Source organism: Danaus plexippus, chromosome 2 (assembly GCF_018135715.1).
Source record: "Danaus plexippus chromosome 2, MEX_DaPlex, whole genome shotgun sequence".
Classification (NCBI taxonomy): domain Eukaryota; kingdom Metazoa; phylum Arthropoda; class Insecta; order Lepidoptera; family Nymphalidae; genus Danaus; species Danaus plexippus.
Genome location: NC_083537.1, coordinates 4937489 through 4954089, shown reverse-complemented (window position 1 = coordinate 4954089; position 16601 = coordinate 4937489). Strand labels below are relative to the sequence as shown.

At 28.9% G+C, this 16601-nt stretch overlaps 1 protein-coding gene across 3 annotated transcripts; it reads left to right on the top strand.

Moving 5' to 3' along the window:
• The first annotated feature begins 1173 nt into the window (after positions 1–1173).
• LOC116779849 (uncharacterized) lies at positions 1174–15893 on the top strand. Of its 3 annotated transcripts, none has more exons than XM_032674350.2 (6): positions 1174–1349; positions 12705–12897; positions 13057–13295; positions 13405–13665; positions 13790–13948; positions 14196–15893. In XM_032674350.2, exons 2-6 carry the CDS (start codon positions 12732–12734, stop codon positions 14343–14345), a joined length of 975 nt encoding a protein of 324 aa, XP_032530241.2. In that variant the 5' UTR covers positions 1174–1349; positions 12705–12731; the 3' UTR covers positions 14346–15893. The 3 variants fall into 3 exon arrangements, with proteins under 3 accessions (XP_032530241.2, XP_032530243.2, XP_032530240.2); XM_032674352.2 differs by lacking the exon at positions 1174–1349 and adding an exon at positions 1427–1477; XM_032674349.2 differs by lacking the exon at positions 1174–1349 and adding an exon at positions 1427–1509.
• The last annotated feature ends 708 nt before the right edge of the window (positions 15894–16601 follow it).

Sequence of the window (16601 nt, the reverse complement as noted above, 5' to 3'; positions counted from 1 at the left end):
TGCAATTTCTTTTCAAGGGAAGTAATGATTTCGACTCGATGCTTCATGTTGATATTCTACCCAGTTTTTTTTTTATTTGTGATGTTTACGCGGCTTTTGACGGCTATTTGATGTATACTTGATCAAAACAGTTGTACTGTAAGGATATATTTTGAGAAAAACTTTAAACAGGTACGTAATTAAGTAAAAATAAATGAACAAAATATCGAGATGTAGATAGTTAAAAAAATATATTACATTAAATTTTATTACCTTTTAAATCTCTTAATTAGGAGAAGGGCTCTTCTTTATATATTTTTTTAGTTTAATACATTCATTGGGAAATTATATTTCTTCATTTACATCACATAAAAAAAAACTATAAACTTGCCTTTTAAAAAAATGTTGTAAATAAAGATTTTCCAAAATTTACGCCCGAGCACGTTCAAATGAAACAAAGAGGTTATAAATCCTTCTATTATAAAATTTAACAGAGGAACTCAACAATAGACGACCAGACAACGGAATAATCACATAAACGTATCATTTTGACCACAACGGATCGCTCCCAAATCGGACCATTGAAATCGTTTGACGCAAGCAAAAAATAGATAAAGTAAAAGGTTGTTTTATTATATCATAACAATTTTTTTGTGAGTTTAATGTCTATAGTCTCAGTGCAATAAGTATCAAAGCAAGTATAAAATTAGTGTTTTCGACCCTAACATTTTTCTATTAAATTAATAAAATATATGAAAAATTGGTTTACAATTCGCTTACCTTTTCTTCTAGCATCTTATAAAACAGGACGACAAAATGACAGTTCATTTCTATACATAAGAATACTTTACATGGTCGATTTAGATAGATTGTGTTCTATCACATAAGAGATACTTTATGAGAATATACAAACCAAGAAATTACACAATCAATGATGTTTATGCACATACTCATATTACAATATAGATAATAAAAATAAAATAATTTCAAAGTTCATAATGACTGGAAAATGAATTTAAAATGTAAGTATATAACAGCGTATACCTAATATTATAATTAAAAATCAATATAAATAAATATATTGAAACAATATTTAAATTGATTAGCTAAAAAAACAAGTGAACAGCAATATTGGATCGTATGAAGTAAAATTTAACGTTACAGTAAGAAAAGCAAGTCCATGGCAATCGGCGTTTTTAATGTGTTTAGTTGATAACGGTGTGCGGAGCGTGCCGCTCGTGTCTCCATTCGAAACCCATGTCTTTTTGATCCCGTGACCATCTTTACCGTGTAAATTATCGAAACGATTAAATACCCGCAATTGAATTGAAACCTCTACCTCATACCCGGTCGTATATTTACCGTTCAAGGTATATTTTGTTTTTCTCATTTATTATTAAACTAGTGACAGTTTTATGAAACTATCCTTTTCTGTTCTTGACGCTGTTGTTAGCTCGCCACTTCACAAAACTACCTCTTCAATAAGAAACCAATATAGGTATGCGGATAATAAAAACGAACTTCTTAACTGTGAGTAATCTTAAAATATATACAGACGAAGTTATCAACTCAAATCAGAACGCGCATGCTCTTGCGCATAAACGTCCTTAAATATTATAAAAATGTTCCACATAACAGAAGTTGCTTGTTGTATTCTTTAAAACGTATGTTAAGCTGTCACAATAACTGAAAATTACTAATAATATCATCTAACAACACATTAACTTTTTTGACAGCGTATGTAGCATTGTATGTAACATTTTTTTTTTTAACAAAATCAACATATATTTAATATATAAGCACCAAAGGATTGATCTCCTCGTGTTATTCATAATGTTCAATAAAGAAAATAAGTCAATGAGAAACATTAAACACTTATTAAAGATACCCGTTGTGATAAAATCCTAGTTTTGAATTTTATAGTGAAATTCACTAAGTGATTAAAAATAAAGGGGTTATTTATCGTAAATGTATGATTTATTTCTTTTGCACAGAACTAAAAAATGGTAAATTTGTATATATGAACTATATATACACTGTTCAATGTACGTTTTTGAAAACTTAATAAAGAAGTTTTACCTATATATCTATCAAAAATGAAGTGCAGCTAGAAATTAATACATCATCATTTAAAGAGTAAATCCTTGTTGTACATTTGACGCATTTTTAACACGAAATACCTAATATCTAATAGAAGACTTATATACAAGAATGTGAGTTATTCTTGACCTAAAAAAAATGTTATGGAGCGTGTGAATGGGAGACCACTTAGAGTTAAATAATGTCCGGGACACATATAACATTAAAGGTCAATTGTATTCCACAGTCAATAAACACACTTATATTAAAAGGCTCGCACATCTTACAAGCGCTCTTTAAAATAAACACCATAACAAAATTATTTCTAAATTAGTTAGCATACTCAATTTAATAAAAAATATAAGAATAAGACTAATATAGAAATCAAAATTCATTGAAATATATTTTGTTAAAGTTTTTTATCATTTACTGCAATCTTTTGTCTTATTTGAGAGAAGGTTACCAAAAATGAAACAATGGAACTGCTGATAAGAGTTTTCATAAAAATAATAAGCATATCTTGCAAAGAACACCGTATGGCGTTAAGGTCTAGCTAACTTTTAATTAGTTCGACTGTTTTTCAAATTGCAATTTAGTTAATTGCAAAAAAAAAATGCAATTTATTTCGCAAATATTTTTTTTGTCTCTTCATAATATACATTTAGTTTATAGTAAAGTTATTTTATAAGTAAATGAAAGGTTTGAATGCGATGTGATTTTCGTGTCCTTCGGAATTCGGCCCAAACTCTGAGAAAGATAAATGATTGGGAGTGAATGAACACGACATTTAATCTTAGTCTTAGCGGGAATCGTTTATTAATGTACTATAAATTATGCCAATCTTAATAACAATTTAAAGCAAAGTAAACAATGACTTACAAAACATCAATTACACAATAATTGAACTTTAATAACTAAGTTTCTGTCTTGATAGTTTTGAAACATAATTGGACAAAATAAATGACCACAAATAAGACATTTTCAAAATTAAATTTAACATAGTTAAATTTTTTTTTTATTGCACGTTTCATGAATGCATGTATTTTATTTCCCTATCATGTGAAACAAGGTTCATTAGTGGTCGATCGATCTGCGGTTGTGACGCTGAAATACCTTTTCGCGCTTTTAATTTCTGATTGCACTAAATTCAATAAATAGTTTTATTCGTATATTATTTTCTTCAATATCTAAATTATATATAAATTTAAGGGTTCTAGAAGAATCTTTTAAAAGTTTTTTTTTCAAACAATGTGTTTTTTACTTTTAAATAGCATGTCAAGCTAAATGAAAAGAAAATCTGTTAAATAAAATGGCACATTCCACCACAGAAAACCAATTTCATACTAAATTAACCACAAACGCTTCTGTAAAACTAATCTTTCTCAATGAGTATTTGTTCTTTAATCATTCCATTTATTTATACCGACATTACCGGAACAACTTTTAATAGATGAGCCACAATTATCTGTAATGGCCCAATAACAATTATTTCAGTCATTGCTGCTTTTATTTCTGCATACTTAAGATAAAACTACAGCATATTTATATACATTAAATATACATACTTTTTAATAGACGCATTCACAAAAAAAAAACTGTTTCTTTTTATTCTCACATTGTTAATACATATTATACGTAAATTAGTAACATCGAATTTTTTTTTTAAATACACTACCTTACCTTCAGGCTTAAACGCGTTCGTCTAATGTTACTTGACCCGTATGTAATATATCAAAATAATGATCGCTATGTGACATAACATTTTAATAACTTGTTTTGAATATTCTAAAATTACATGAATAATTTTATAATCATTGTACAAAACAACTTCTGTCTCTATTTTACAATACTGTAAACACAGTGTAATTCATTTCTCACCTTTGAAAACTACGAGATATGTTGTGACCTCGTTTTATAACGACATAAGCAGAGCAATAAAATTTTCTATTTAAACTGAAGAATAAAATTTTAAATAAACATTACAATAAGATGATACAAAACGATTTCATGTAACAAACGTTACAAAACGAGATCAATGCAAATAAAATAAGGGCTTAAATAAATATCATTAAATTTATGAATCAGTTTAATGCAAAGAAGTTATAGTCCGTGCCTTATGCCCTATTGCTTATGATAGGATTATGATCTTTTTGAACCGTTGATCTTCATATACTATGAATTTTATTATTAACAACAATATTCGGTTCTTAAAGGAACATCACCAGCAGAAGCGAAATTCTCTTTAATCGCATTTGAAAATTTCCTGCTTATTTTCTCCTTGGATACAAAAACGTTATATTCGTTCTTCCGGACGCTTAAAGAAGTCTGATTCATAATAATTCGAAAGTATAACTGACGTCGCTTTACTACGAGAAATACTTAAGGATGACAAAATATTTTTCTTCAGCACGACTAAATATATAAGGTTAAGTAACGAGACCATAACGATTTTTTAACACGTATATATAAATAGACGTTATAATCGAAAAAGACTATTTTTTAAATTATAAATTAAAAAACAAAAAAACTTTGAATAAAAATTGTAACTATTCATAAAAAACCATTCAGTAAGAGAATTGCATTAACGTAGTTCAGTGAAAAATATAAAGAGAAATATTATTTTTGTAATGAATATTTGCAAGAAAAAGAAAAAAAATATCATCAAAAACTATAAAAAAAAACGTAAAATCTCCTACTAAATAAGATTTAGCATTACTGAAAACATATTACAGTACATAAAACCTAACATATTTTTGTTACTTTAACAATAGGTTGTTAATATGGCGAGGCTGTAATTAAATTAGAATACATTGTAAATTTCCTTAAAAAAAATATTAATGGAGCAATATAGAGGATAATTGTATTATAATATTTGAATAACATATTTAAATGATCTGGCTCTAATATTATAACAATGCCGGTACTATATTTCTACATATTTTAAACCATACTAATTTGCATTAAGTAATGATAAATCATTAAAATAATTATAAGGGTAGACGGCTTCAAATATAAAAATCATATAGGTAACCGTATAGAAGTGATAAATTCAAATAATATATTCATACATCTTTATCTTTAAAAGAAATATCTCTATCTATAAAAGAAAATCCATTCTTAGAATATTAATCAAATGGGTTTTACACTCTTGATACTTAACAAATCCTTGTCTCCTCGTAATGAAATGTTTGCAAAGCTTTTAACTGATGTACTCGGATCGTTCTAGACATTATCATGCGAGCTGATAAATGTGTATGCACAGCCGATATAAAAAGTTAATATGGCGTAAAATATGTATATATTTTATTTCATATAAGTTTTCCCAAAACATCCTCTAAATGTACTTCTATTGGAATTTTATATTATTTCACCATATACCCTTTTCCTAATTTCATATTATTGGTTCAAAATTTCATTAAGAAATAAACACAAACACACAAATGTTTACATTTAATAAATTTTCATTAAAACATAAATTTTTTTAAGACCAAGTGAAACAAACTTTTAAAGTTGTAGCATATTTTTATGTAATACTTATTGCAAAAAAGTAAGATAATATTGTTATTTAATCGTTAAGCGATATTTAACAACGTCAACAGGTTTCTCATTTAATATTTTATTAATAATGGAAAATCCTAATAACAAATTATTTTACACACTACACAGGCATTGTTTACATAGTATGCTTGTAAAATATTCAATAAACCCGCCTTTATAATAATAACTAAACGGGAAGTATATATTGCTACACTTTAATACGAAATTATGAAGACATTTTTGTTCACAGAAACTTATTGACTAGTTATAAATTTAAACAGGGTTTCTCTTATTTTAATGATTTATCTTTGGGATCATCTTATAAGAGTTAGTGTATCAAAGATGCAAGGTAAATTAGCGACATCACCATTGTAAACTCTCACGTAATTAATTTGTTAACATTTAAACGTTAGCTTAAAACGGTTTTCGTGTGTTGAGATAGGAGTTCCGTTTGTAAACTTCGTTATCTTTGTCCAGATACCGCCGCATCAGTATCCGTTAGCGAGCGACTACTGCTCGCGGAATAAACAATTATCACTATAAACCGAGAACAAAGGAACTCATGTTTTCAATTACGATATTTTAGAATGCAAACGTTAATTTATTTGGATGTGTTTTTTACGTTCATTTTAATGGACTGAACAACGTGAGATCTGAATATTTAGGTTTTTTTTTATCTACTGTTTCGTCATAAAACCTCCATTCATATAGTTAACGAAATAATAATATACGAACTTAATGCCTAAGAACGTTCAGGAGACGGTTATTCTCACAAGTAAATGCAAAAATATTATGGAGGGTCAGGTAGTTGAGGGCATACTAGTTTACATAGATGAGACCTTCGCCAACTGCTGTCAGAATAAATGCATTATCAAGACAGATGCGACCTCAATAAATGAATTTGAATTAATAGAATTTACCGGATTGGGAATATAAATACAAAAGAGCAGCGAATGCAGTTTATACATATATACATATATTTTTATTGATTTTAAAAACCTACGATATTGAATCTTTCTTTTAGATATTTACGATAGGTACCTTTTTCAAATTTACACAACAAGAAAAACTTCTGAGACTATTAAAAATAAATCAATGTATGTTTAATTTTATACTAAGAGCTATCGTTACACGTAAATGCTTCATTAAGGATTCAGTGCATTTTAGAAAATGTTCAAATAAAAACATATCCAGTCAATTTACTGACAGTATCACGACTGTATTGTGCTATAATAAACGTTTACTGAGTTTCACTTAGTACTCGAGAGATTGTTATGCTAAAGTCTAAAGCACTTACAAAACAACATAATTGAACAATAGAGAACGTCTTTGCTCCCGTGAACAATCCGTGTATAAGGCGTTATGGGTGAATATATGAACTTAGAAGATTCTGTTCCAAGTCGCTACTAAGATAATACTTATCTCCAGACGTTAAAGATACATGTAGAAATAGTTCCTGTATGCATTGTCCTGTTAATCTCAAACATCTTCGCTATTGTGTTATTGTTATGTATATTATAAAGATTATTCTCAATTTTATACAATCCCGCTAACTCGTTTGCTTCGAGAGCTTACAGCTTATTTTGGCACACCGATTGCATTTTAGGAATAAGCCAGAAAACCAGAACAATGGCAATGATAAATAATCAAAGATAACAAACGATCCGAATATGCAGATTTCGTTTGAAGGCTACGATAGGTGCACTCCGAATCGCATTGCTGCACACTGACATATACATAGACCGCGTATAGGTCCAACATTCAACGTGTATAATAATGAATAAGTTAATGTGTTTTAACATAAAAAACTTATGGTTTAGATAACCGTTCGGTACAGTCATTAGGAAATAGTCTGTTATCGTGTTAAGACGACAGCGACATCACATAACGGGGCAAACACCGTAAACCATTAATAGTACGAGAGCACCACATTCCATAAGCAGTTCGTGATGTTTATGTTCACCGATCTCAAGGAAATTGGATGTCTAATACAGATAAAATATAATTAGCTCATTTCCATCCGTAGGAATATTGTTGTACAATAATTTGTGTATTATAATCGTATTCTTCTTCTTAGTTTTAATATTTTTTTTATAATTAAAGCAAATCTCATCTTTATTATTTGTAAAGAAACCTAATTGTGTTATTAATTTTAACGAAATGTGAATGACTCTTATTTATTTACATCCCTCCGTTTAGAAATATAAAGTGCCTTTATTCTTAAAATGTTTTTGATTTCTTAACTATTATTTTTATATGAACAGTAATTTTATGCTTTGTATTTATTTGTCTGAAGGTTTGTAATACGAGCACCAGTATTTCAACTCCACTCCACTTTAATATTGTACTTATATACCTTTTCTGGAAATGATTGACATTTGGCAATAACACCGCCCTTATGTGGGTCACTCGCCTATATTGTTTTCGCTACTTCACGACTGTTAATATTACGGCGTTTAGTAAAATTTAAAATAAAATAAATAAATAAATTATTCCACTGATTATTAAATTATCATATGCATCTTATAAATTAAAAGGTAAGAAAATTTAAATTGTTCGGGTTTTTCACAACCTTCACATTCAATTATTCGCATTTAGAAGCTATACGTTTTTGTATACTTCAACCCTAATAATAAATAAAATCATCACACATTTATTATCATATTATAAAATTGTATATATTTTACATAATAAAAATACATTCGATTTAAACTTTTCTTATTAAAATGACCGAATACGATTTTCTTAACCAGACCTATAGCGAAACTTGCACTTTATCCCACGTAGTTTTTTCTACAATTACCTAGTAACTTTTCCAACTCCGTAGTCGACTGTGCCTTGTATATATAACTTGTATTTTCTCAAGTAGTTTCGACCAGTTCTAATCAGAAGTTTCCTTTGATATTATGCAATAAGTGTCACGTTTAATACGCCAATAATATGAAGGAAACAAACACAACGACAACGACACGTTAAAGTAATATAAAAAAATTCGCAATTCTCAAATCTATGTAAATTCAGTTCCTTAATTTATGGCCTTCATAATTTTAACATAATATTTGAACTTTAGGTTTATCTTTTCAAAATAACTTAGAATAAACTGTCTGAGATGTTTAAATACATATATGAATTTATTTTGAACATCAAGATCCAGAACGGACTAATCTTTAATAGGGACATAGGATTATGAAGTGTGACTAAGTACTTATATTTTGTTAAAAAGTAACAGAGCAGTATTGAATTGATAAAAAGCTTTCTTTCTAACTTTGTTTTACATACGTATGTAAGTCGGTGAACAATCGAGATTGAGTACATTAATTATAATAATTAATCGGTTTCGACAAATCGATTTACATTTGATTTAATTTCGTCGCATAAAACGTCATGGGTGATGTTAACATTAATGGAAAATCGATTGAATCGATCGATTTTTTTGAAATAAACAAAATCCATGGAATATTAAAATAAAAAATATTTTAAGTTAAATGAAAAAAAGAATTCATAACTAAACATCATAGTTAAGGCAAATTAAAAGTAACAACACAAATTTCTTATAAGACATAAGATAGCTATTTACTTTTTGTAAAGTCTACTGGACTTGACTTCGTATAGCGCTGAGTTTTGGTGTGATAAATGACTTTTGACCTGATGAGGTTCTGAAATTAGGAATCATACGAAGACATACAAACAAAAAATGTTAAAACACTTCCCATTGTGTTGTATAATAAACTATAATTATATTGCATGATACGTATAAAATTTTTGAGCTAAAAAGTTTAATTCACCTTTATTATGTTAATGCTAAAATTTATGCAAATACTTAATTAAAGAGCACAATATATATTTGATTATTTTTATTAAAAAAAAACTTCATAATAAATCATTATAATTGAACGATATAATTTAATAATTTAAAGATAGCAGACAAACATACACATATTTACATACAATACAACATTCCCGTATGGGTGTTGCTAGAAGAAATTAGTTTGTTACCTATTACACCTTTAGCCACCGTTTTGTTCACATTATATTTTAATCCAGCCCTTTCAAGTCAATATTTCATCATTTTATTTTTTATTATTATTAAAAATTTATTTAATTCTCCGGCTTCTGCCTATTATTTAAGAAATTTTTATGTAATTTTATATTTGTAAATTAAGTTCATACAGCTTTCCAAAAAATATCTCATACGAATAGCAATACAGATATACAAAAAAAGTAGTGCTGTATTTATTTTACTACGATATCAACAAAAAACATTTGTTTTTAATTAACAATATTTGTATATTCAAACCTATTTTATTTATATAAATGACGTCAAATGGTTGGCGAAAAGCAAACAATTCGACTGTAGTACGAGAACGCAATCATTCAAAATAATGCCGTGACAAATCTCGTCTCGCATAGCAATAAATGCAAAGCGAATAACGTGACGTGTGATCTCAGATAACAATAAAGCCAACTCACTCGTAGCTCGCTTATTATTCAAAGCCACAAAAGATGTATTTATCAAACCGTCACTCATAGCCGTTCTCTCATAGAACATCTCAGAATAACGTCTGCATTAACACTCTCAGATTACAATCTAATGGGATTGCTTTCGTCTTTTAATCAAAGTTAATTACGTCAATCAAATGTAACAATAAAGGTTACAAAATTGTTGTAATGTAAGAATAATGTGTATCTTTCGTTGGCACCGCTTGTCCATAAAAAAAAAGAAATATTAGTTTTTTATTTACGTTCCAAAAATAATTCTTTTAAATTTTAGAAAATTTTGTTCAACGTCCGCAAAGGTTTATGGCTCAGATAGTAACTACCGTGCCACAGTAAATTTCTCCCGAAAACTATCAACAAAAACTCGGAAGTTCCTCTCTTATTATTGAACCGAAAACTTTGTTAACGAAGTTATGAACAATAAATTCTAGAATAATAAAAATATTGATTTTTTTATCAATTTAATTATACGACGTTGTCCTCTACAATAATTGTGCGTTATCAGAAGGCCATATCATAGATAGGCTAACAAAAAAGTAAATATGAGAAAAACAAACCAAAAAAATATTGATACGAGGAGGTTCGTTTTGAAATGGTTTTCAAATTGATTTAACGGCTTAAGTTAGCTTTTCTTCTTTAATGCTCTTGAGTTGAGTTGAAAAACGACCCAAAGCCTACTTGAACTTTTCCCCTTACTTAATGCCTAACCACTTCAATACTTTTTATTCATTCGCAATCTCGCTCGAGAAATACTATGATTAATTTCTAAAATCATTATTACGTCTATCACCATTAATAAATTTAGGAACATTACAAATTAGTTATGGGAATAATGTCATTCTTCTAAAATGTAAAAAATCAAAAAAGTTTCATTATTTTTAAACGTAGTTCCAACTTCCGGAAGAAGTTAAGGGATGTGTTGTGAAATGGCTTAAAAAAGCATTAGCATGCTTTTTGCTGTTTATTGCGTTCTTTAAAATAAATATAGCAATAGAAATGAACAATGAAATATATACTCTATATTATATATTATGATTCTGTTAACTTAAATAACTTAGTTGGGGCTTTTAGCGTAGTTAATGAATTTAATATATATTATTCCTATAATTAAAATACGCGACTAACTGACAAGCTTCAAAAATGCATCTCTTTTTAAGAAATAATTTTCGCCTTTAAAACTTAAAAAACTATAATTTAATTATAATGTATCATCTTCATCAACCGTGCTCAACACTCAGTTGGACTTAGTTGCTATCATTCAAATATAATGCTAAGTGAATTTAGAATAACTAGCATTAATTTAACATTACTGCATGTGCTAAACGAAGTTCAAGTGTCTATCAAGCAAATTAAATGTTATATTTTTGGAAAAAACAATAATTCCACTCAAAGATTATCTATTTTCCATTGTTGTCATATTTAATATGATTCACGTGTTATAAAATGCATGTTCTTTTAGTTACTTCCTAATAAACTTTCCTTGTATCGAATGTGATTACGTATTCAGATGGCGTGAACGATATCGGTAACATTGAAATGTTAAATTAACAGTGCAGACGCGAACATCCACGGTCATCATCGACTATCGAGTCAGAGGGTCCTGGATAGCATCGCTAATGTATCGTATCTCTCGATTGACCTAATTTTAAATCAAACCTATCATCCGTATTCACTACACGTGCTAGTATTTATTAAATTTATATATATTTATAAACAGCCTTTAATAAAATACGTTATTATGTCAGACAGATTTAAGTTATTTCCATTCTTATTTTTTTGTATGGTAATTAATATATGCACAAACAAGATTATATTAATTATAATAAATAATTTTGAAGAATGCTCATAATTAATTCAATGTTTTTAAGGATTCTATTTTTGTTATTAATTATTAAAAATTAAAAAAAATATACTAAAAATAATAATATAATTAAAAGGAGTGAGTAGAAAATATTTTGAAACATACGCACTTAACCTTCCCGATTTCAGGTTCGTCATAATCTTTACGACGTTAATTTATAATTGAGCAATTAGTGACCTAATTATTTTGTTTAGTTAATCCTGCCACTGAAAGGATAATAACAGCATTTATTAATTAAAACGGGAAAGCTAAAGTAAGTGTCTGTTAATCTGAGTTTTAGATTACGACAGACAAATTTCAACATTCATTGTTAAGAAAATTGTTTGGAAGAAAAGAAAACGTTGAGAGAAAGATCAGCCGCGTAAAAAAACTAGTTCAAGCAGAAATAATAAACTCACAAATATGTTAAAATTATTAGGAAAATCATAAAATTACTTACATTTTAGATCTCAGGGACTAGTCATTCTTAACTTGGTCGGCAAAATAATTATCAACTGTAATTAAAAAGATTTTTTGTAACCTTTTAAGTCTGTTTAATTCATTTTACGTAACCCTAAAATATACTATTTTTAACTTTTTTAATATATAAGAAACACTACGTTACTATTATAGGCCAAGGAAGTTAGAGGCAACATGGCACAAAATTTATCACCTATGTTATTAGGCATTTATATTGGTTATTACTCCATTTACATGACATCTCTTTTAATAATAGTACTAAAAAGCAAAAATACACTAAACCTTGTTTCAGATAGGGCCAATAACAGAAACAAAATGGATGTCAGATGGAAAGTTAGTTCAAGAGAACAACAACATTTCCATCCATGTGACTCCACCGGATGGAGAAGAAGATGATGAATTTGTACCGCCGCTACGAATGCGGCGGAAACTCAGCACACCGCTAAGTGCTTTACCAGGATCAATAGAAAGACTTAATGCTACAGGTAACGGAAACATTCCTTAAAATATATTAAATTCAACTTATTTTTAATTAAATCTTAAATTAATTTTTCAATCTATCAAAACTTCAATGGAATTTCAAGCATAATTTTTGTATTTATTAGCAGACTTTTAGTAGTTAAAATAAATAAATATCTTTGTAGAACTATTAAGACTATCACCAGTAAGATGTTTATCTCCGTTGGATCGCACAAAGCGTCGCTTCAGCACGATGGTATCAAGCGCTGCGGCAGCTGCAGTGTCACGACGTCTCTCTGCAACTATCGGATGGTGCCTCGCCACTCCCACGCAAGTCAAACCTCAAATAGTCCGCCAGGGTCGTGCACTCTGCCTTCAATACATTAAAACACAAATAAGGCGATCGTCGTCATGCCCAAATAAAGTAAATTTTGTATTGTTTTTAGTATATTTTTACTTGTCTATTGTCTTAAAAGTCAAAGAATACTAAATAATGAAAACATCTAACTAATAATTTTAATTTCCATTTAAAGCAAATAGTATTAAAACGTCTGCAAAGAATGCTGGAAACTGAATGTGGTGAGGAAGCTACGAATAATATAGAAAGCGGTGTTCTGGCCGCATTACGGGCTTTATGTGCTGCTTTAGAGAGAAAAAGACCAGAAGCGTTTAGACATGTAGCGCGGCAGGCTACAAGAGCGCCTTCGGCTATGCTGCGATCGGATACAGCCCTTGCTGAGTTGACGCTTGCATTAGCTCGTCGTATTACCAGAGAAAACATAACATGGTCCAAAGTAACCAAATTCTTTTATAATTTCAAATTAAACTTCTTTTTATTAGAAGAGTTATTTAATGTTGCACCGTAGAGAGATGCAAACCCCTAAAGAATGTATATTTATATATATGTTTTATTTTCAGATCGCTGCTGTGTATTGTATATGTGGAGCTCTGGCAAGGGAGGCGGCAGAGGCAGGAGATGGGGAACCCCCGCTTGAACTAGTGTCGTCACCAGCCGCAGCCATAGCAGACCTTCTCCACGAAGATGCTGGGTCCTGGATAGCATCTCATGGTGGCTGGGTGGGTCATATTAGAACGTTAGCTAATAATTGTGTATCAAAATAAATGTTATGATATATTGCGACACTAATTACAATGAAAAGTAACGAAATTTATTTATTTGATTAACCACTTTTCCTAAAATATTACATAAGTACATTTAAAACATGATAGCCAACGAGATCGAAATTCTGTTCAAAGGCAATGACCTTATTAGGATAATTCAATCATATTTTATATGTATATCATATTATATATATATTTTCAGAACGGACTTATCGAAAGACTACGCATCAGTGAACGCGACCAACGATCCGAGAAAACACTTCGAGTTATGGTGTCTTTCTTTGCATTGGCATGCTGCTTTCTGTTACTACTAAGATGGGTCATCCATACAAATCCAGCCTATGATGAATAATTACATAAGAATACCTAATTTAAAACTAAAGTACCTTTTTTTATCTTAGTCATTTACTCCACGAATTGTTATAATGGAAGGATTATTGAGTCATTAAACCAATCTTTCACTTAATATTATAAACCGATTTATTTTCATTCATTCATTCATTCGTTCAGTTTATTTATATGGAATACGAAAATATTTATTTAATTTAATTTTACTGTAAAAAAGGTCGATTGCTACAAATAGAATATTCTTACAAATCCTCAGTATATGGTAGTCATTTAATTCCATAACAAAGATTTATATTTATACTAATTTATTTAGTAATAATGACTTTACTTGTTATTTTTAATATGCTAAGTTCTACTGTAGCCGCAATTGCAGTTAGTATGGTAATTATAAATAGAGAGAGAGAGAGAGAAATACTTTGGCAGTAATAACTAAATCTTACATAATGTTTATGGAGATAAAACCAAAATTTTTTCCTTCGCGTTACACTTTATAACAAACAATTTTTATGTCCTACGAAAACACACTAAAATGTCTTAACCGTGAAGTATATATGCCTCTATAAATATCCATATTGCAATGATTAATCGAATCCATTAACTTATACTGATATAAAATTTAAGCAAAGCAAAAAATTAATCACAGAAAAGACCTCTGTGGAAGCAACAAGGCAAATAAAACATTATAAAAAATAGATGCTGTTAGGAACTATTTGTAATAAAAAAGACTCATCACCGATCAAATATTGGTCTTTCTTATTGTACTTTTTTACAAATTTATTCATATATTGTGAACAAAATCTATAAGTACGTGATGAAATTTTAAAAATAAAGACTTTATCTTATATATATGAGCAAGAGCATTGAAGTACAAAGCCTTAATGGTTGTGAAGATTGTATTCGTCAAAAAGTAAGTTCGTTATAAAATTAAATATATTTGACAAGTTGCAAATTAAAAATATGTATAGAGATCAAGAATCCTACGTACCTACATATTTTGTTATTTTTAGTTCACTTGAAAATGGTAACTAATACCTAAGCCTTGTTTGAATTCCTACGTAAACATTTTTGTATTTTTTTATTCATAAAAGGAACTTTTTACAATCATAAAAACCGATATGATAGACGTATGAATATTATTAACATTGAACAGTTATCATAAATCATCAAGTGGAAACATCTTTATGTAATTAACCCCATATCACTCTCATTGAATATGTATAGTAACAGTTAAATTACAACGAAAAATACATGATTATCCTTCTTTCACTTAATGTTTTGAATATGTTATTAACATCTAGGTTCGAACCTCTCTAAACCGCTACAAACCTCTTTAGATTTTTCATCAGAATCAAGGTCGACTATTTCTTGCCACAAAAAAAATCTTACTTTTCACATTAGATAGCACTTTTCAGTTTTAATGTCATCTTAAAGCCTTAACGAATAAACATACAGGCTTATCAATTATGTTATTTATGTTATAGAAATTTTGCCTAATAAAGTATTAGAAACATCAAGGCTGAAATTGTTAGTATAATAAAAAAATATATATTAATCTATTCTTTTATTACTTTTCACATCCTCGACTTCAATTACCTCTTCGCTAAAGCAAATTTAGTGTGAGTATTCAAAGGTACTGAAGTTTAAAATTGATATCATTATAAGCGATGCAAGACGTTTTAATATTTTCTGAGATTTACAAGAAAATTTACATAATTTTCATAAGAACGATGTTATACATGTATGTGTTAGAAAATATAACGACAGGGACAAATAGAATATGAAAAGCCAATTTAGGAACACCTTTTCTAACAGTACCTATAAATATTTTAATATAAAAGTTAAGGGGTAGTTTAATGCCTACAAAATATGCAGAAGCGCCATAACATTATGCTTAAATATCTTAGTGTTTGAATATATTTATTTTGAATGGATATCGCAGCAATGATTTTCCCAGTACCACTTTTTCGTTGATACATACTTACCCGGACGGCCTCGAAATACGCGCCGCTACTAATACACAAATATAAACTATATTAAATGACCCATTCCCAGTATTACCTTTAATTAAAAGAAGGGCCATTTTAAATCTTCAATATTAAGAAGATATAAAGTAAGTAAACACAAAGGAAAAATGTTATATTTAATGAGTTACAAAATATTTTATCTACGAAGATTAGAATGTAAAATGTACCGTAGGCTTGGCACAAGCGTACATAGTCAACAGCAAGGTTGGAAAAATGATTATTCCTAAACCATCAGC